The following is a 22568-nucleotide window of genomic DNA, read 5'->3' on the forward strand; positions in this document are numbered from 1 at the left end:
GGCTAAATATTCCCTTTAACTGAGTTATAATTATATGTGTATATAGGCCTATATATTCATATATGTATATATATTTGATTTTTTACTTTTGAGTCTACACAGTTGAATGTATTGCATTAGGGATTGTACTTTATTTATCAGAGTAAGGGGAAGGCTGGGGTGTGACTTCATTATTGATTTATTTTTTTTAATATCCTGACTCTCCCCTGAGCTGCAAATATTTTCCCTTGAGCCTCCTTGATTTACTCAGAGAAAAATGCAAACTGTATGAGCTAATGATAAATGGTGTGATTTTCTAGATTTTATTATAGAAAATATACCTCTGCAGGGTTTTGAGTTCTTAGAGTATTTAAAAATAAATACAAAAATGTCCATTTAGGGTTAAATGAAGTGCCTCCCCTGTTTTACAGTACCCCCTTCTCTCTTATAAATAACAAACAGTCCCTTGTTGATATTTGAAAACTTCAATAAAGACCAATGAATGATGATCAGAGTTGAACTTTTAAATCAAGTTAAGTCACAGACCACACTATTATTTTTAAAATGACTAATAATAACTTTATTTGTATAGCACCTTTAAAAACAGTTGTTTACAAAGTGCTTTGACAGACAAAGCAAAGGCAGGAACTCAGTGAATAATAAGATAAACATTAACAAACATGCCAAACAAAGAAAGGTTTATAAAAGTCAAACCAAAAGGCAAGAACAAAATGCATATTCAAAAGGTCAACAAGAATAATGCAAATAAAAGGAATACAAGTGATAAAGCAGGCAGATCTCAAAAGGCAGTTAAAGTACTAAATGAATACAGTTTTAGAAAGAGAAACATAAGAATAAATGCAATGAAAGATGATAAAAAATAATACAAGAAATATTATAAGGAGACAACACCACACAGCACACCATTGGGGATAAAACAAAGATAAGAAGATAAAAGCAGATATGAATGGAGTAAGAGTGATAGAAAATGAATGAATGAATGAATGAATGAATGAATGAATAAAGGTGACCACATAAAAGCAAGTCTGTAAAAGTGAGTTTTAAAGATGATTTAAAAGATGTCACAGATTCTGCCAGCCTCAAATCCTAATGCATTAATAATATTATTATTACTATTCGTGTTGCACTGCAGCATATCACTAATTTGTCAATATGTTGTAAATATTACAGTTGTGAACTTATTTCGCATTTTATTTACATGCTAGTAAAGGTGCCGCAGCCAACGCACGAATGACGTACTTGTGCGCATGCGTATTAACGGTGGGCGGAGTTTTCCAGTCGGTCAGGAAGAGGAGAAAGGCGGACACAGAAACATCAAGCGGTAATCGTACTCAGCGACAGCTTTTAAACTTAATGCCGATTCTTGTTTCTGTCACAGTAGTATCACAGCTGTGCGATGAATGTCGTAGTTGTGATTTCAGAGATAAAAACTTGAATGACAGTTATCCAAACCAGGGGAAACACCGTTAGCTTTCCTGCTAGCTACTGTTAGCTGGTTTGACAGGCCCGGAGTTCACTGCTCAGCCTTCAGCAGGAATGGGAGCACAGCACGGAAATGTTTCATGTTTACAACCTTTACCTTCGAGGCAGCCGTCCTGTTTAACAGCCGGGTCTATTTGGTTTAGATTTATGTTTTACATCAGCAACTTTTTAACGATATATAACGAGACCGGTCTATTAGCGTCACTAACGTTATGCACCAAACAGGGAGAACTGTTGATGAAGCGTAGAAAGCACTATTGCAACTCTTTTATATAGACTATTATTGAAAATACAACGTAAAATGTAAAAGTCTTATTCGTCCTGTACGTGAATCAATACACTATTGATAAAAAAGTGTGTGTATTAGTAGAGGAGAGTAGTAACTTGTGATAACCTTGTATAAACCATGTTCAGTGGATATAAAAGCCATATTTGAGTAAAGTTATAGATATCTTACCAGGAAATGACTTTGGCAGAAGTTAAAGTCACCTTTTAGAATATTACTTGACTAAAAGTCTTGAAGTATGTAATACAGGCAGATTGCCTTATTTTCAACCTTTCTCTAACTGGAAATGTTGGCAGGCTATTGGCAGCTAAAGAAGAGGAATTCAATTTTAGTTTAAAAACACTTTATTTGTCCCAGAGGGGTAATTTGTAAGGCACGCAGAGCAGTAAGGTAAAACACTGGGCATAACCACAATGACCTAAATGACAAGAAATTAAAAAAAGAAAGCTGCTATAAATAAAAAGCTGTTAACATTACAATTGAAATAAAAGTAATAGGAGGGCCTACTGAAAACTTTTTCCCAAAGTAAAATGATTAATAGCACACAGCGTACTTAAATTTACCTGAAGTTTGTTTAAGATGGAGCTTTTAATTCTTATATCATGCTGGATAGTTTAATAAATATTGACGCATCATACCATGGTCAAATGAAACTGTAAATGTCTTCCTTATTTATCTTGGGTCATAACATTGGATCATTTAATGATCTATAGACTGCCAAGTGGACTAGGGGGGAAAAAACACACAAACAAACAAAAAACAAAGTAATCGTTCATTTTTCGTAATCAAGGTAACATGTTCAATTAATTGTGGTATTGATTTGAGGTCATATCACCCAGCCCTATGTTTACGATACTTAAGTATAAAAACGGATTTTGTGATATTAAATGTACTTGTGTATTGAAAGTAAAAGTACAAGTAAATGCTGTTAATAAAAAAGCAAGTGCTCAAAATTGTGACAATTATAAATTGAGCATACTTTACACTTGAGGAGAACTTAGGTCTTTTTTCTTACAACCTAATAAACTTAAAGAACAAAATCCAGTTATCCCTTTTTTCCGTTAACTCATCCTACACTATCTTGTAGTGAGTAACTAAAATGCTCAGGGGAAATGTATTGGAGTAAACGTAAACGACAGAAATATTAAAAACTCAGGTAGAGTGCAGATACTCCCAAAAAATACATAAATAATGTAACAAAGTATTATTACTTTGCTACATTACACCACTGACCACGTCTTGGACTGTTTTCCATAGATGGCTGCTATCAGGAAGAAGTTGGTGATAGTTGGAGATGGTGCATGTGGGAAGACCTGTCTGCTCATCGTCTTTAGTAAGGACCAGTTCCCAGAGGTCTACGTCCCCACTGTGTTTGAGAACTATGTGGCAGACATTGAAGTGGACGGGAAACAGGTGAGACATACAAACTGTAAACTAGGGTCTGTGGAGGCCAAAGGGTCTTCGCAGAGACTGTTTGTTTGTCGAGCAAAATGAGCAATAAAATAGTTCTAATTTCATTTTTAATCTTTATCTCATAATTGAAGTTGCTAGAATATTGCCACTGCTGGCATTATGTGGTAATTTTGCTGTGTGACTTTCAAGTGTAAAGCCATTAGGGCTGCAGCTAACAAATGTTTTCATCAAAAATTAATCTGTTTATTTTTTAATTTGAATTTTTGTTTGGCTAATGAGATGTTAGAAAATGATTTTTAAAAAAAATACCAATCATCACAATTTCCTATTGCCTGAGGTTGCATCATACCCCCCCCCCCCCAAAAAAAATCAATTGACTTTAATTTAGGACACTGACAAGCTGCTGATTTTTACATTTGAAACCATGAGATATTAGGATTTTTTTCTTGAATTCTTTTTTTTTTTTTTTTTTAATTAAATGATTCATTGATTATTGACAAAGATTTTTTGTCAATAATCCAAACATGTTCAGTTTGCTATCACAGATGACTAATAATAACAGCAAATATTTACCAGCAAAAATGTGCTGCTTTTTATTTGAGTTACTTTCTTTGCTTTAAAAATGACAAGAATTGGTAGATTGCTAAAGTAGTTGCTGATTGATTTTCTGTCTAATCTATGGATCTGTCTAATCAGTTTATCATCTAATCATTTTGCTCTAAAAGCAATTAGCAATGATTTTTGAAAATGACCATTTCAGTTTGACTTCTCATTGGCAAAATGCACAATGCACTGAACTCTGACTAGACCTTATCGTCTTTACCTAAACAGATTTATCAAGTGATTGGATATGGATATTGTGAGAGTCGCCTTGTTTTGTTTTTAGAAGCAGCATGGGCAGTCTCTTTTCCCTCTGCTTGATATGAAAGAATAATGTCATAGGGGTCCGCTTAATCATTTAGCATGATTCTCAATCTTGTAAATTGAATGCTCAAATAGTCTTCTTTATGTATCCATTTTTCATGCAACTCTCCTTACATGTCATTTTTATTTCTGTTCTTAGGTAGAGCTAGCACTTTGGGATACAGCAGGTCAGGAGGACTACGACAGACTGAGGCCTCTCTCCTATCCCGATACTGATGTTATTCTCATGTGCTTCTCTGTGGACAGCCCCGACAGTTTAGGTATTGTCTTTGCGACAGTCACACCACTATGTATCAAACACTTTGTGGTTGTGAAATTAACATATATATGTTTGCATTTTTCCCCTCTACTCACTTTAGAGAATATTCCAGAAAAGTGGACACCTGAAGTGAAACACTTCTGTCCAAATGTCCCCATCATCTTGGTGGGCAACAAAAAAGATCTACGCAATGATGAGCACACCAGACGAGAGCTTGCCAAAATGAAACAGGTGAGTTCTTTTTGCTCTCAGTGTGCAGGTATGTGAGCATTTGTTACAGGGGTTCCACTCTAGAGAGTTATTTTTTTTAATCAGCATTTAAAATAGATAATCTAACTTTTTTACCTGATCCAAAACATATTGAAGGACATATTTGGGTAATATATCCCCAATAAGTAATTGAAAGTCAGTTTTTTTTCTTCAATTTTGGTTATTGTAAAATTGGTCCTAAATATTACTTCAGGTGGCATTAAAAAAACAGTCTTAAATCTGATTTGCCTAAAGCTGTAGAAACTGTGTTGGTATAAATGTCAAAATGTAAACCCTTTCTCTGTCATGTGCCTCCAGGAGCCAGTTAAACTTGAGGATGGCAAAGAGATGTCAAACCACATCAGTGCCTATGGCTACCAAGAGTGCTCTGCCAAAACCAAAGATGGCGTGAGGGAAGTCTTTGAGATGGCAACTAGGGCAGCATTGCAGGCCAAGAAACGTGGCAAGAAGTCCACCTGCCTTCTGTTATAGGCTCCAGGACACGAAGGAGCTGCCGTTAAGCACAGACGCAGAGGGCAGCTTCCATTGAGATTTGACATGGGGGGAGAAAATTGCACAGGGCCCAGATAAGTTTTGCGGATGCTCAATTTCATATCACCCAGTTATCCTCAGCAACCTAAAGCAGATCTTAAATGATTTGATAAGCTTCTACTCTTTGGTCCTTGGTCTGTTCATTAGGTTAAATTTCATTTTGCTTGCATCTATCAAACCTTTTCAGATCTAGAAGTCTGCAGGGCAGATGGTGGGAGGTGATTTGAACTTGAGTAGATGTAAACAGGGTTGAAATGTGCCATGATGGGAATAAAGAGAGAAAAGGTCCTCACCAGGCCAAAGACAATGGGGTCATGTGAGAGAAAGGCAGAAAAAAAGACAGAAATATAAAACAAATAAATAAAAAAAAGGTTTGAATTAGGACCATGTCCAAGTGGATTTTACACAGTAACGCCTACATGTAGTGCCTTGAGAGCAGCGTGTGAAGAAGAGAAAGTTGTGGGGTAGGGATTCATAACTTAGATGGGGTATTATTTGTCATTTGTAGTGTCCACACATCACATTTGTGAATGCTTTCTCCCTGTCATTGGCTTTGCTCCTTCAGGCCCATTTTTCTGACTCAGGCGCTATGCAGGGGTATGCCTAAACTAGATTGTATGAGATATTTTTCCCATACTGAATTACTTACCTGTACTTTAGAGAGAGAGAGAGAGAGAGAGAGAGAGAGAGAGAGAGTGTGTGTGTGTTTGTTTGTGTGTGTGTGTGTGTGTGTGTGTGTGTGTGTGTGTGTGAGTGCGCACGCAACTGTATGGTGGTTTGTTTTCTCCAGTGCAGGTCTGCATGCAGTGAATGTGTGTATATTTGTGAGGGTGTGTGTATTAACATATGTGTCTATGTACTGTATGCATGGGAAGGCCTTCTGCGTCACTGACTTAACCCCTTGTTTCCATGCCAAAGTTACCCTGATGGCCACATTTTCTGGCTCAGATGGGTAATGGAATTAACAGCTACTCAGAGTGACATAGAAACTTTCACTTTACTGGAAGACATTGTACTATACATAGAGGCACAATCAGGTTAAACATATTCTGAGTTTTAGGACCTTTTTTTGTGTGTGTACCAGAGATTCATTTGATTGTGTTAATTAGTGGGTCAAATCATGAGTGGTATAGTTGATAAGTTGAATATTCTTTCAGATAGACGATAGGCTTATCTTATTACTATAATGTCCATTATGTACTGTATGTCTTACAAGGCTTTGTAAGGACATGTTATTATGTATTTCAACTTTGCCTTTTACTCAGCTCTTCCCATCCCTCCTTTAATGTCATTATTGTATAATAACTTTTTATCGTTGATGTCTCTATTTTTTTAGTATATTTTAATCATTTTACTTAATCCTGCTGTTATGATCAGCTTATGTCAGTTATATGAGAAATTGTAACCATAGTTTTTTTTTTTTTTTTTTTTTTTAGTTAACTGAAGGTAAAGCTTGGGGTGCACAGCTGGATGTTTTTGGGGTTTGGGCTTTTTTTTTTCTTTCTTTTTTATTTGTACTGTGACATATTAGGTTTCTGGATTTTCTTTTGCTTTAAATAAAGCTGATATTAGGGTTTTCTGTTGTAAGGTATTTATGTGTTCTTTCGATTTATTCATCAGTAATTGCAACAATTTTCCCTACATTTCTGGTATTAATTTCCTTTTTCATTTTCTCGAATAAAAGAAAAACCTAAGCCCTCAAGGTATCTTACTCTATGATTTTACATCTGATATGAAGATATCTACATAAACACATCTTGTTTTTTTTTTTATTAACAAGCATACATACATATATACAATCATATATACATGCCAGGGGTACATGTAAACAGAAAAGAAATTAAAGAAAAAAATATACATGTAAAATTTATCACGTATTTATCATATTTACTGCCTTTTTAAGGCCTCTTAATGTGTCATATTGTCTGAGTTCTTGTAAGAAAAGTTCAAAGTCTAGTTTGGAGACCCCCATCTCTACTTGTGTATGTGAAATTTTCCCAGTAGTTAAAGCAATTGTACAAAATAATTAATGTCTTTCTCCACCTCATGGTTTTCACAACACCTGAAAATGTTTTTGTCTTGCAATTGAATTGTTTGTCCGGTTTTCCTTCTTATATAAAGTTGAACATCCACCTAAAATATTCTGGTATACATACAGTTATAAAAGCATCACTGACAGTTTCTAATTCTAATTTACAGGAGGTGCAAGAATACTCAATAATGAACCTAAATCTCCAATGTTTTTTTTCTTTTCTTTCTTTTTTCTGGATATCTTTGATGCAAGATTTTTACAGGAAACCTCTTAACATTATGTAAGACCAAATTTGTGCCCAACTAAGCAAACTTTCTGCCAGTTGCCATAAAGTGAAATGAGTAATCTTACTGGCAGCAGAGTTGTATGTAGTTCCTAATTTGTCTATTTGAGCATTTATTCTCTGTAACATTGACTTCTACTATGAATATACGTACCACTATTAGAAATATTGATGATTTAATCATAAATTACTGAACCTCTCAGAAGCTGTAGCAGCACCCTTAACCATTCCACACTCATGCTAAGAAATACCTTTGCAAAAAAACAACAACAAAAAACAAACATTATAGACCCTAGAATATGTTAACAAAATGCATTATTTTATTAAGAAAAAAAATTATCTCAGTATAATGCATTGTAAAAGGTGCAAAATTCAATTTAATATAATAGAAATCTGAAAATAAATCGGGACTTTATACAGTAAACATATAAAAAATAATCAAAATTAAATAGATACAAATTAAAATAAATATAATAATAAAAAAAGATCTGCATAAACTTTATGGTAAAAACAACCAAAAATTGTCAGTGTAATATAATAAAAAACTAAAAGTAAGATAAACAAATACAAAACAAATACAAAACAAAATAAATAAATATAAATAATAATGATTTGTCACAAAATCTGTTTAAAATGTATGTTGGGGGGAAAAACAGTCAATTTAGTTTAGTAAAAATAGAATTGACTAGAATTACAGTGTAATCAAACTACAACAATGCATCGTATAAAAACATCTGAATAAAATTGGGTTTTGCCAAGTTTTTATTGTAACAATTAAACCTCATAAAATGTCAGCTGTCTGCTCACCATGCCTGTTAAAGGGTTAAATGCATCAAACACTGCTATGCATGCCCTCATAATATGGGCTAATAGTTTGGGGTTGGTCTGGCTGTCTCATCCAATCATCGTCGACATTAATGTGTTCGCTCTCCAACCACCAATCACATTTCAGAGTCGGGTATCGGGTAACCGCCCCCTCTCAAATGTTTTCTGCTGTGGCCATTTTACACTTGGTGCACAGAAAAATAAAACACCCTTCTCACCTGAGCGTCGACGTGACATTTAAAGAACTATTGTCGGTCACATGTGGCACTGGTAAGCGTTTGTCCTGTTTTTAATACAACTGCTGCTGTTGTGTTTACAGCCGCTGACAGACGGTTATTTCGGGGGCAGCGTCTCTGCATGGACCAGCTAGCAAACCTCAGGCTAAAATAGTTAGCTCGCCCGCTAACCGAGATGACCGCCATACGTCATTGTTGAATACTCCTTTTTGGGTGGTAAAGTTGGGCATGTCCATTGCGCACACGTTTTAATAGGGATGCAGGGCGATGCCCATGTTTGTTTACATGTGGGTTTCGTTAAGTGGCTGCAAAGCAATGATATTAAAGTTGGAGAAGTCTGCAGTATTTAAACTCCCACTTCCACTTCATTATTTTAGGTATGTTAGGTTTTTTTTTATTGATTTACGTTGCTTACTCTATGTTTGCTTATTGACTTAATGTGCTTGTATGTTTACTTTTCCCGATTACTCGACATTTGTGTTTTTTATCCTTAGTAATGAGATATTCCTCATAAACCCATGGGGGTTTCTTAATCTCACTTGCACAACTAATTTTGTTGTTGTATTTCTTTTGCTTTGTGCAAATAAATCCTAATTCCTAAAATAAAAAAATGCAACTAACCTGGTGACAACCAACATGATGTTACCTGCCTCTAAGTTGCACATCGCTATTTTGCATCCCATTAGGTTCTACATGGGATTTTTTCTTTCTTTTGCAAAGTAGTTACTTCTTTTTGCTGTTTGCTGTTATTCTGCTGATTATTGCTCCTTATTCAAAATAGGAATGTTGTTGATGTACTTCTAGGGTATCCAATGCTGTAACCAAATAAAGACAGGGCAGAGACCAGGGGCAGAGTCAGTGGATCAACATGGACTATGAGAGGCGGTGAGATCAACATAATTTTGTACCAGATTTTACCTGAAGGGGATAGTTCCGATTTTTTTGAAGTGGAGTTGTATGGGTTACCTGTCCACAGTCAGAGTATTACAGACAGTAGATGTCAGTCATCACTCGACACGCCCCCCAGTTTGGAGAAGCAGGCAGGAGTAGTAGATGTTAAGTAATGTACTAATGTGGATTGGGGGTCGACAACAAACTGTATTTTAAGCATCCAAAAAAAGAATATCAGTTCCAGTGTATGCTATAGTAAGAGTATTTTTAACCCCTTTAACTCTCAGCACATAGCCCATCTAAACTAAGAAGCTGTTAAAGGCTTCATTTTCCCATTTAGTCTCTCGTCAAAGTTAGCATACTCCATTGCCAAAAACAGAAATTTTAGCTTCCTGAACACAGGAGCTGCTGGTCTACCACTGCTTCGATCAGTTAGTCAGTTGGTGGTATTGTCTGACTTTGGTGAATCTGAACTAACTCTTTTAAATGCCAAAGCCACAGAATAACACAAACAAACTATCTGTTTAAGGCAACTGTAGACCAGCAGCTCCTGCATTTGTTCAGCAATGTTAAATCGCAGTTTGAGTCTGGCTTTGAAGAGAGTGCTATAACGGCTTCATTATTGTATTATTCTGTTGTCAGACATTAAGGTCAGACAGTAGATTGCTTTCTCCAAGCTGGTTGCATACTGAGTAACATCTACTGTACGCAATACACTGACTATGGATAAGTACCCCATACAACTCCACTTCAAAAAATCTGAACTATCCCTTCAAAGCACTGACATGTCCCTCACTTTGGCTTTCACGGTCAGCAGGGGGGGGCGAGGTGACCGCATGGGTCGCTATGGCAACACTCACAATGATCACAACTTTCGGGACATGGACTACCGAGGCTATGGCCAAGAGGATGAGGAGGCAGAGTATGATGTGAGAGCGGAGGGGGACAGACCATATGGTCGCGAAGAGCAGTTACTGGGTGTCCGTGACTTCTCACCTGGTCGTGTCCAAGACCACCTGGGGTTTCATCACAGAGGAGAAGGGCGAGGAGACGTTGCACGTGAAGGGAAAGGGCTCCTGTGGCCCCCATGTTCTCAGGCGCAGCCTGACCTAGCCCATCCCATGCACCATAGAGAGGAGGAGGGATCCAGGCGGGAGTTTGAGCAGTTATTGACTGGCCCGCAGGAGAGAGGTCGGGGGAAAGGTGGAAGAGGCTTTCCTGAGAACAGTTCCCCTCATTCAGGGGGTAGGGATGGCAACTGGGGTCGTGGTGGTGCCCATTCAGAACAGATGGAATACAACGCGGCCAAACAGAGAGAGGAGGACAGGTTCTCTCGTGCTGCAGTGAAGAGGAGGGTAAGACACAACAGCTCTATCCTCTTTATAGAGCTGCTGAAATTTTAATATGTTGTCGACATCAGTTGCTAACAGGGTTCACACGGTCATGAAAAACCTGGAAAGGTGATGGAGTTAGTAAAAAACATTGAAGGTTCTGGAAAAGTAAAGCAATTTTTTTGTGTGATTGTAATTGATACAGTAATCTTCCATGGATAGCCTAAGATGTAATGTAATATAATGGGAAAAGTAGCTCTAAAATGTATCAGTATTTGACAATGTTTTGTTTACATTTTGACCATGTTTGTTTGCTTATTTTCGACCCGCATTCAATCTCTTTTTTAATGTATGCCCACTGGCTGAAATTACATTTGATTAGAGTTTAAATTTATGTTTGAAAAATGCAGAGCAAGTGGGGCAAGAAAAAAAATACATCCTTTAAAAAATTCTGGGAAAGTCTTGAAATTTTATCCATAAAAATTTGTGGAAACCCTCGCTGCTAGTGTGTCACTACTCATTGCAGGCTTTTCCAGTGGGGGCAGAGGAGCATAGTGGTGGGAGTGCTGGTCCAGACCTGTCCCTTGAGGAGCTGGATCAGCGAGACCAGGACTACCGTGCAGACCTGGACCACAACCAGAGGCCAAGCAACATCATAATGCTTCGTATGCTGCCACCCAATGCCACCACTAATGAGGTATGTCTCCAGGCCTTGTTTCTGTGTTTGGTCTGAGTATGCATAGGCCTTTTTTTATTTCTTATTTTATTGCTCTGTAGAGCACTGCGAATTGCCCTTTTGTATGAAATGTGCTATACAAATAAAGCTTCCTTGCCTTGCCTTGTTGTCAGTTTGCTTAAAAAAGGAAATTATACCTCTGTGTTCATAGATCCGGGCACAGCTTCAGGAACAGGGGATCCAGCCAAGAGAGGTTCGCCTCATGAGGAACAAGTCCTCAGGTGAGAACTTGTCCATTGCCTCGAGTCTTTTTTTAAAATTCTCCCTTGTGTCACACTCATCCATTGCAAGCTCTTTCACGTCATTGCGCTCTCAGGTGACTCTCCCTTATCTGCTCAGTCTTCTCTCTCTTATTAATAAGTGTCCTCTCTTACCTTCTCTCTTACCATCACCGTCTTTCCTCATACTCTGACAGCTGGGTAGATAGCTGCAAAGAATGCATATTTATAAACTTATATACAAGCTTTTGCTGCGATTCCTGCTTTGATTTTTTTTGGTCTGCTGGTGTCTGAATTCTAGCTAGTGCTCACGGGGCAACAAAACATCCATGCACGCTTCAAAGGATATTTCTTTCTGTATTTGCCTTTTAGAAAAGAATGCATGCACACAATCAAAGGTTATAGATCTTCACTCCATGGCATTAATTTTTCCTTTTTGACTCTCTCATAAAGTTTCATGATTCTGCCTCATCCATCTTGAAGCGAGATGTGCCTGATTAGATGGAAAAGCTCACAAACTAACAGTGTCAACTGAAAATTGAGCAGTGGAAGCAGGAGGCTTTTGATGGCGTTTGTCATTGTAGCTATTTTTGAGTGTGTGAGTGTGGGGATATAAGTGTTGCAGCTGCCTCTCAGCTACGTGAGCGTCATCCATTTACCACTCAGAAAAGCTTGTCTTTTTCTAAAGGATTCCCATTAAGGTCATTGTCTCACTGGCCTCCCCTTTTTGCTAACGCACTGGTTGTCTGTAAGGTGTGTCTCTCTGACTCAGGCACACTTACAGTCCCCCGCACTGTTCTGTCTTTCTCACCCCCACATGACTGTTTCTCTGTTTTAAAGGATACGTCTCTCTGAGTTATAAATGTTAAAGTGATGATCTGTTGTGATTGCACTCCATGTTGTTAAAAAGTTATATAAATCTAAATGTGTCTTCTAATGTTTTGTCAGTCAGTTACAGTAATGCATGGACACAATATGGAACATTATACCACAGTGCTACTTAGTTCAGACTGCCCTCTGACTGTCAGACTAGCAGAGATATTCGTGTCTGTGTGCTTGCGTGTGTGTCTGTTGGTGTCTGTTGGTGTCTGGGTGCTTCATCAATCAAAGCCAAAGAGCTCAGACTCAAACTGATGAGTGGGTAGGATTCTCCCTCTCTCTCCCTCTTTCCCTGACCCTGTTGAGATACTTGACATTGCGTCCTCCCACTCTTGTAGAGACGTTGACAGCGACTTTCCGAGTGGCTGTCAGGTGTGTTATTTCCAAGGGAGAGAGGAAGCAATTCGTTGTTTTATTAGTGCTTATACAGGGTCTCTCTCTCTCTCTTTCTCTCTCTCTCTCTCTCTCTCTCCCTCTCTCCCCTCTGGACATGAAGCACTAACCCCTCACTGCGTTGTTGTTATGTTGTTGTTGTTGTTGTTCGGTTACCATGGCGCTGGGCGGTGTCCAGGTCAGAGCCGAGGATTCGCCTTCGTCGAGTTTAATGTCATACAGGAGGCCACCCGCTGGATGGAGACCAACCAGGTCACTCTCCCCTACACAGACACACATACACATATATACATTCATACGATGGGACATATGGGTTAATATCAGGACAAATGTTCAGTCACATCACACCCTGTCATGTGCACACGATGCAATCCTGTAGACACACAAAGTGAAGAAAACATGTTGTCCCTGAGGTAGGTAGAAGTTTATACTCTGAGGGAAATTCATCTTTTTTCTGCTTATACAGAATTCCACAAACAGGCAGATTCATGTTACATCATGCTGACGTCTGTCTGTCTGGGACCTAACTACATAGTTTTCATAACTGGACCCTCCCAGTCACATTTGCTCATCATTTGTCCAATACAGACTCCTCTATTATAGAGGTCTCCTCCTTCTTCAGTGACATGTTCTCACTCTCTTTCCTAAGTCCACCCCTGGGTTAGTGTGACAGTGTGAATACAATTTCTCACATGGTCTATTGTATGTTGAATCAGAAACAAAAAAAGTACTTCATTTTCTTGTTTTCGAACCTTTCATATCTGGCTCATCTACCATTATTACATCTTTAGGATGGAGCTATTGTCTATGGGATGAAGGTGGTGACAGTGGGATGGGATGTGTGGAAAACTGTGAAAAGGTTTCCCCTTAAGGGGGGAGGGATGACACAATCGAACAAAACACATTGTGTCCTTAAAAATGGACACCCACACACACCACACATACACCATCTCAGTCCGTCCCAATTTTCTAAAGCTGAAGGTTGCAATTCTCTGGTGTCCTCTTTCTTTCAGCCTCCGTTCTACTCTCTGTCTTTCTCTGTCCCCCTCTCTCTCTCTCGTCCCTGTCATTCTCTCTCATCTCTTGTGAGATGAGGCCTTTCTCTGGCATGTGTGGCCTAATTATCGCTGATAATCATTCTTTGTTCCCCGTCCCTCTCTTTCTTTTTCTTTCAGGGAGTGCTGTTGATCCTGGGACAAAGAGTGTCGATGCACTACAGCGATCCAAAACCGCGTGCCAATGAGGACTGGCTCTGCAACAAGGTTGTGTGTTTGTGTTGGATTGTTTGTCATGTTTATATGTAAATCTAAATGTATATATGTGAATGCGTGTTCATCAATCACTGTACGTGCTCGTTCTTTGAAAAGTATTTTAACATTAGGTCATGTAACTTTTCCCCAGTGTGGTGTGCAAAACTTTAAAAGGAGAGAGAAGTGCTTCAAATGCAGTGTGCCTAAATCAGGTAATGTTTAACCAATTACTGTAAATATCTCAAATATTCTCCCTTTTACAATAACACCAGCTTTCTAACAACATATATTAATACATAAATAGCATGTTATCTTTCCTCAGAGGCAGAGCTGAAATTGCCCCAGTTGCAGAGGGATTTGCCCATTGGTCTTCAAAAGGAGGGAGCCCAAGGCTTATTGCCCTTGCCAGCACCTTATCACTCTTCGGGCCCTACTGTCACCCCAGGACAGGCCACACAGCAGGCAGATGTTGCCAATGACAGTAAGTTTATCTTTTGAGAGTTTTACAACCCTGCAATCTCTTCTTATATTCAAAAGGCCTACTTTATGTAACTTTCCTATTTTTCATTCATTATTTATTGCACTAATGAATTGATTTATGTTAAGTCTGGAAAATAATCTGTAATATGGATCATGGCAAATCAGGATCTAAAATTAAAGGTATACCATGCAGGAATTCATAGTTATTGTTTGTAAACAGTATCACCAGTAAAACTGAAATCTAACCCTAAGCTTTATCCAGTTGGCGTTTTGCCGTATTTGTTGTTGTTTTTTTTTTCCAATTTCACAATTTCACACAATTTCTGTAGCTTCCTTGTGGATATTCGCGCTACTACCTGGTCGCTACCTTTTCATGAAATTCTGATCTCACCTGTGCTCTTTGCCTACACACGTCCTGAACATAGCAGAATAATAGGAAAATACTGGCAGAGGGCAGAGTCGCTGCAGATAAATGCACTGCTACACACTTCTAGTGGATCTTAAGTGATGATTGAAAGGGATTACTTTTTCTATGAGTCACACATTGTTATATAGAGGAAAATCCTGCAGAGAATAAAAAATTTTCCGTTCGGTGAGTACATCTCGGAAAAAAGTCATGTGGTAAAAAAACTTTATTAAGAGTCTCTACCATGTTTTGGTGTCATTTATGGATGTGCTGCTTCTGTCCTCTACTGTCTATGTAAACTCATGTGCACACACTCTAGCAGATTTTGCTGTTTTCTGTAGTGCTGCAAAACAGAGCGCTCCTAGTTTTTCAGCACTGTTTACCATACCAGACATCAGCTACTCCCTTAAACAATCGTTTGTTACTGGTCTACAAAGAAAAGGGTGCATTAGAGAGTGAGGAGTCTTATGAGGTTTATGTTGATTAAAACAATAAAACATCCAGTGGGTACATTTAATGGTCAGATTGTTATTACAGTTCTCATCTACTAGTCCTTATGGCTGAAAGTTGATTGTCATACACTGTGGCAAATACTTTCGTCATGTTTCAAAACATTTTCTCTACCATGCTGGAGGCCTGCAAACTAGAAGGGGGCATCATGGGATACTTGCTTTTACAACACTCAATATTATCTTGTACCTGAATTGTTAAATCTCGTGTTAAAGAATATCATATTTTCTCATCCTCTCCCACACCAGCTCTGATACTAAGAAACCTTGGCCCGCATACTTCAGTGGAAACCATCCTGTCTGCTTTGGCTCCATTTGCCACTCTCTCCCCTTCCAACGTTCGCCTAATCAAGGACAAGCACACACACCTCAACAGGGGCTTTGCCTTTCTGCAGCTCTCTACTATAGTGGTGAGAAACATGATGAGGCAGACACACACAGCAATAAGTGCCTGAAAGATGAATTGTCATTCACTCAGTTGCAACTAAAACTATAATCAGAGTAGATCAATCCATAAACAAAACTTTTTGTCCTTTTGGTGTAGTTATGATGTTTAAAAAAGCTTGATCCAAAACATTCATACATTAGTAGTCAGTTTACACTCACACTAACTCACCGGTCTCTCTATGTTTTACCAACAGGAGGCTTCTCAGCTGCTGCAGATCTTGCAGGCTCTCCAGCCAGCTCTCTCCATTGACGGAAAGGCAATTGTGGTGGAGTTTGCCAAAGGCTCCAAACGGTAAACAAACACACACCCTAACTTCCCTGCAAAGAAACCACAAGAACACTGAACATTATTGCTATTGAACAAAGATGTGCATGACCATGTAACATTAAAACTTAAAATTGGTCAAAGAATAAAATGGATTAGAAATAGCTTTGGAGAAGATCATCCAAAACAAATTAGTAGCCTAAAAATAGTGTTGTATTTTTGCATCACGAAAAAAGTTTCTAAATGTTTGTAACCAGAAACCCACTGAAACCCTATGTCTCTTTTCTGTTCCAGTGATGTATTCATGACGGATGGCAGCAGAGTCAGTGCTGCTACAGTGGCCAGCACAGCTATAGCTGCTGCACAGTGGGCTGTCACGCAGGTAATAAGAATGACTCATAACAAATATAGCAAAGAAAGAATAACAGTAATAGCAAAGAAATAAGCATGTGACAAATCTTTTATTTCAAACTGTTTGTTTCTGATGGTATTTTTCATTCTCAGACGGCTCAGAATGGATCAGGTGGAGGCCCGAGTATTGATACAGCAGTGTATCAGCAGGGGGCAGCAGTAACATACAGTCAGGAAGGAAACGAATACTCTGGGCTAGATGGCACAACTTTGAAGGGCCAGGCAGATGCCAGGGTTGCTGCTTTACCTGGTGCAGGAACAGCCCTGATAGGGGCATACACAGGAGGAGCAGCCCCAGGTTGGTATCACATATTCCAAATATCTGCATATTCTCCATAGGATTGATATAGCTTTATCTATTTGAACTGAGTGAAGTTAAGCCACCTGTTTGTGTGCAGCTGCTATTTCATCTGAGGCAGTGACATCTGGATCAGCAGTTGTGCAGCAGCCTCTTGTTCATACACAGACAGCTCTAACCACCACAGCTACCCCCACACCAGTCACACAGGTACAATATTGCCGTTTGCTTTTTTGCCGTGCCTGTTGTACTCTTGCATTATATCATGCCATTACATTCTCACTTTTAAAAGTCCATCTCTCCACAGGTTGAAATTGTGGGAAAACCACAACCAGCTGCTCCCAGCCAACCTGCGACCCCAGGCACTGAACATGAGCTCCAGCAATACCGTAAGGCTTTGTGTGTCTAGCGTTGCCTACAGGTTGAGAATTTATTTGTGGTGCTAAACCCCCAAGGGGGTCTGCAAACAGCTTCAGGAATTAAGTTAGTTTTAAAAAAAGCACTGACTTAACATTCATTACTAACTGCAAATAGATGAACCTTTGTGAAAGACACGTTAGTCAAGAGGAACTGGTTTCCACAGACTTTAATTTAAAGAAGAAATAATCCATGCATTGTTGTTAAACTAAACTGAAACTAGTGTAAAAACATTTTAGTTCGTTGAGTTATTAAATAAAAACTAGACTTTAGAAGAAAAAAAAAACTTAAACAATGTTGTGTGCTTGGGGTTGTTAACTGCTAGGTGTGAATTCCTCGTTTATCGGCATGTATATGTATTATGCGACCGATTAACAGTTATGCTAACCCTGTCCCGTGTCTTTGACTGTAGCTGTGCCAGATGTGTCCACATACCAGTATGACGAAAGCTCTGGCTACTATTATGACCCACTTACAGGCCTCTACTATGACCCAAACTCCCAGGTAAAGAGCGGTGAAAGTTCTGCAGTCTAAATGTTGATTCAGCACCTTTGAAAGACTTCTGTGAATGTGTCCTCCTTCTTAGCATTTTAGTCTTGTTTTGTGTGTCCCTCCTCTTTGCAGTACTACTACAACCCTCATACTCTGCAGTACATGTACTGGGATGGTGAGAAGCACACCTACATTCCAGCTGCTGCTGGCCAGTCTAACGCCGATGGTGCTCCCACGAGTGTAGGTGGAGTCCCCCCAGAGTCACCGTTTGCTACCCCAGGCAGCAAAGAGAAAAAAGACAAACCCAAGAATAAAACTGCTCAACAGGTACTCTACATAAAGAATACAAGTGTTAGTACTGACAGATGTGCAGGAAAAATAAAATTTACCACTGGTTGCCTTGATCTTTGTTTTTTAATTAGACATTTGTACAACTCTGTAAAAGAGCAGACACAATACGCCGCAATTAAATTTCAGTTTGTATGATTCAACACATCTTTTAGAAGAAAAAAAACCTGACGGTTCAGTTCAAACTGATAAATGCCACTCTATTTGGCCACATTTTTTTGTAGTTCTCTAACACCTTTTACATGTTCTGGAAATTTTAGATTTTACCAAGGTAGTATTTGTTGAAGGGTTTCTGAGTTGTTTTGCATTATGTTGCTCCTGTGTTGTTATTGAACACCTTTTCAAATTGTAAATCTTCCTCCGCTCAGCTCGTTTAACTGGGTAACTTGCATCTCTTGGGCTTTATATTAATAGATTGCCAAAGATATGGAGCGCTGGGCTAAGAGTCTCAACAGACACAAGGAGAACATGCGATCTGTCTCTTCCTCCCCTGCTGTCGGTTCCACAGCGCTTCCACCTGGTTACACCAGGGCACCTGGCCACAGTCGCCTTGATGACCGCCGAGAATCTGCCAGTGCTGACGCAGGCTACGCTGTTCTTGAGAAAAAGGTACATTGTGACCCTTATGTAGCCAAATATGCTTTGCTGTAAACACCTATGTACCTTTGGGGCATCAGGGTATCATAGTGACTGCGAAGAACGCCATCAACCAGTCAGCCTGCCCTAGTGCAAGTAAAAAGACAGTGTCTGCATAGGATGTGGTCTTACTGACTGACCTGATGATCCCTCTGATTTTGCTTTTCTGTTCTGCAGGGTGCACTGTCTGAACGGCCTCAGATTTTTCTGGATCAGATCCGACAAAGCACAGAAGTAAGGACTTGGACACATTGTTATCTGTGTTGGTCTGTTCTCCTCATAGTTCCTCTGACAACGTGTCTTTTGTTAGTAATTGCTACAAAACATTTTTAAGCATGCTTTTATTATTTCTGTATCTGTCTGTTTCTCAGTCTTTGATCTTGCATCCTATTTCTGTAGCATTCGCCTCCTCAGCAGCAGGGTCTGGTCCCAGCCTACAGTGGAGAAACTGACAGCGAGGAAGAAGGAGGCGATAAAGATGAAAAAGAAGGGAGGATGACGGACTGGGTTAAACTGGCCTGTTTGCTGTGTAGGAGGCAGTTTCCCAGCAAGGAGGCCCTCATCAGGCACCAGCAGCTCAGTGAGCTACATAAGGTGGTTACACAAACAGAAGTATTCTTATATCACACTGTTACAAGCGTTGCATGTATTACCTGTTCACAATCATTTTCAGTAGACTTTGTTCAACTGTCTCTTACTTTTGCTGTTTTTTGCTGTCTTAAGGGTGTGTAAAATGACAAAGATGCATCTAAAGACTTTCCTCATGTAATCATGTCAAAATTTCTCCATTTTCACCTTCCTGCACACAGCAAAACTTGGAGCAGAGAAGAGTCCAGCAGGAATCTGCAGGCAAAGAGGTTGGTCAACCCTCAGGGTCTGTATGTCAGAGTTGGACAACATTGCAAAGAGTATTTGTGTTTGTTGCTGATTGAATGCAATTAGTATTGATGTCATTGTCTTTTTTTTCTGTTCTCAGAGACTTGTGGACGGACCTGAACCTCCTGATCCTAAGAGGAGGAAGTTTAGCCCCATGTAAGCAGCAGTGAAGTAACAAACACACTCCCCATGTTTATGTTTTATAGTGGTTTCTTGTTTGAGGCTTTTGCACACCAAGTCCATATTTTTTTGTCTGATATTGTTGCATGTTTAGAAAGTACTTCAACATCACGTCATGTTAATCACGTTTACAAACTGAATCCAAAAGTTTTGTTCAGTGGTAAAGACTTTGGAACACGGATTTTGCTTTTTTTTTTTTGCACCTGTCAAAAGTCTCTTTACTTCACTTACCAAGTAGCAGTGAAGAAAAAGTGGCGCAACTTGTGGGCAACATCTGCAACAAGAGAGAAGAAAGAAGTGCACAGTATCATTTCATAACTCAGCGTACTTTCAATCGGTCAGATGGTAATATTCAGGTGCATGATGGTGACAACGAGGACGTAATAGAGGATGAGGTACGGTACACACAGAGAGGGAGAGAGCGACCAGTAAAGAGAGGCAAAGGAGCAAATGTCTCTCTCTGTTTTGACTCGTATTCTGAATTTTCACATTGAATAGAGCAATAAAATGCATCAGACTGAGTGTGCAAGGCTTCTGTGCATTACAATATTTATTTCGATGACAGATTAATTAAAAACAGAAAATGCAGCCTTGGTGTGCAAAGGCCATTACAGTTGGTTTTGAGTGTGCCGTGATCTTTTTCAGTTTAGGTTTGCTGTTCTATCTACAGCAGTATATGTTGATCTTATGTGTAATTTGTTTCTACTGACTGCAATTCACATGTTATGCATCCCCCCTACTCCTTACAGTACACAACTATGCAATGATGGTGGATGTGACTTTAAAGGTTTGTTTGTGTGGTAAAGCTTGATTTATTTTCTGTCTGTCTTTAGTGACGGGATCACAGGCACTAGTCTTGGTGCCAGGATGCTTCAGGGAGGAGTGAAAAAGGGGCTTCTTTTGCGCAATATGCAAGTGGAGTGAACCCTCACCCCTCAAACTTTTCCTGACGCTGACGGGGACAATGACAAAGCCTAGCACGCAACACTTCACCGTTAACATCATATAGATATGTGTAGATAAACCTCTGAGTTTTGGTTTAACATTACAATTACCTCAACAGTGGTATTACACTCATTAACTGATCCTGTAGCAGTGGATGTCAGGATATTGCACAGAATGCACTTTTTTTTTGCTTTCTTCCTGAATGATGCAGGGTTTAGTTCTCACTTGCTTTGGAGCGTGTATGTGTGAGATAACAAGCTTTATGTGATTGGGAAAACATTTGCTATTGGAAAATGAAGGATCAGTATCGATCTTTATGGCAGCAAATGGGATTTTCTAATATAACTGTCTATGCACCATAGATTTTTTAATTTAATGCTAAATGCCCTGTCATTCAGTGAATGACTGCTCTGGGCATTAACTGTGTATAATGTTTTAGAAGTGGCCTCATGAACTGGACAGGATCACACTAAAACTAGTGTTTGGATAAAGAGTCTCATTTTGTCATCTTGTATGAATTCTCAATGTAATACATCATTATCTCTGGAGAAAGCTATTTTTTATTTCTGTACTCCTTTAATGTGACTGTTTAATCAAGCTTGTGTAAATTAATTCTGAATAACACATTTTCATCCTTATTGGTGATTTATGTCTTCTCTTGGAAAGCCAGTAAGAGACTCTTTGTTATTTATGTGGTGGTGCAAAACATGGGAGGCATGTCAATTTTCTAACCACTGGGGGGAGATTTGTATTTTTAATTTTAGGGTCGCGGAGGAATATACAACATTAAATGGGTGTATGTTGTATTAATCTTAAACATCATCTATACTGTCCTGTTTGAGAGGCATTTTTTCTCATAAAGTTACCAAAATCATTTATCGTAGTCAGAAACTGATAAAACTGAAATTATCTTTGCTGTTTGTTTTGGTAATAAGTCTTATTCTCTGGCTGTTTGTTTGTTGTATTGGCTTCAATACCTACATTTTGGTTGGAATATTTAAAAACATATAATTAAGGCCTATTTACCGGGTTCCCACCATCATGGAAAACTTGAAAAATCATCATATTTTCCAGCCCTGGAAAAGCCACGTAATTAGTGAAAAGCATTGAAAGTTTTGGAAAAGTCTTGGAATGATATTGTGTGTAACAAACAAAGTTCAGTAATCTTCCATGGATTACTAAGTACTGTGACATAGTGGTAATGGACCATCACTTACGTTTTGTCATTTTCTCCCCACGTTCTGTTTCTCTTGTCATATGCCAGCTTCCTGAAAATTATATTTGAATAGAATTTGAATCTCATATTCAAAAGATACTGTGCAAGTGGGGCAAGTAGAGGAAGCTGCTTTTAGGTTTAAGATAAAATTTACAACAGAAAGAAATCACACCCCCTCATCTGATAAATACAGAACAGTCCCTTATGTTTCGACATTTTAACTTTAAATTTCCAAAGCTGCGTGTTTGTGAAACGGTGGTTACAAAAGAGGAATACAATGTAACTCTTGTTATGAGGTCTCTAATGCAACATCTTGACCTGCAGAAATTGTAGCTGTTGCACAGCACATTTGACCCTGAAATGTTTGTCACCCATCAAATGAGCCTGTAACACACCTATGCTA

At 38.9% G+C, this 22568-nt stretch overlaps 2 protein-coding genes across 3 annotated transcripts; both read left to right on the top strand.

Annotated features, from left to right (window-relative positions):
• Positions 1-1271: 1271 nt before the first annotated feature.
• LOC121947390 (rho-related GTP-binding protein RhoA-C-like) lies at positions 1272-5600 on the top strand. Its single transcript, XM_042492423.1, has 5 exons — positions 1272-1321; positions 3026-3181; positions 4245-4365; positions 4465-4595; positions 4932-5600. Exons 2-5 carry the CDS (start codon positions 3026-3028, stop codon positions 5103-5105), a joined length of 582 nt encoding a protein of 193 aa, XP_042348357.1. The 5' UTR covers positions 1272-1321; the 3' UTR covers positions 5106-5600.
• A 2883-nt stretch (positions 5601-8483) lies between these two features.
• Positions 8484-21768, top strand: rbm10 (RNA binding motif protein 10). 2 transcript variants are annotated; one of them, XM_042491748.1, is made up of 23 exons: positions 8484-8575; positions 9346-9426; positions 10247-10787; positions 11290-11460; positions 11651-11720; positions 13168-13241; positions 14165-14251; positions 14391-14451; positions 14562-14720; positions 15884-16044; positions 16276-16373; positions 16641-16728; positions 16851-17055; positions 17156-17265; positions 17363-17444; positions 17885-17976; positions 18097-18291; positions 18727-18921; positions 19126-19182; positions 19348-19542; positions 19758-19805; positions 19925-19980; positions 20838-21768. In XM_042491748.1, exons 2-23 carry the CDS (start codon positions 9410-9412, stop codon positions 20926-20928), a joined length of 2853 nt encoding a protein of 950 aa, XP_042347682.1. In that variant the 5' UTR covers positions 8484-8575; positions 9346-9409; the 3' UTR covers positions 20929-21768. The 2 variants fall into 2 exon arrangements, with proteins under 2 accessions (XP_042347682.1, XP_042347683.1); XM_042491749.1 differs by having other exon boundaries at positions 10250-10787.
• Positions 21769-22568: the final 800 nt, after the last annotated feature.

Source organism: Plectropomus leopardus, chromosome 8, assembly GCF_008729295.1.
Source record: "Plectropomus leopardus isolate mb chromosome 8, YSFRI_Pleo_2.0, whole genome shotgun sequence".
NCBI lineage: Eukaryota > Metazoa > Chordata > Actinopteri > Perciformes > Serranidae > Plectropomus > Plectropomus leopardus.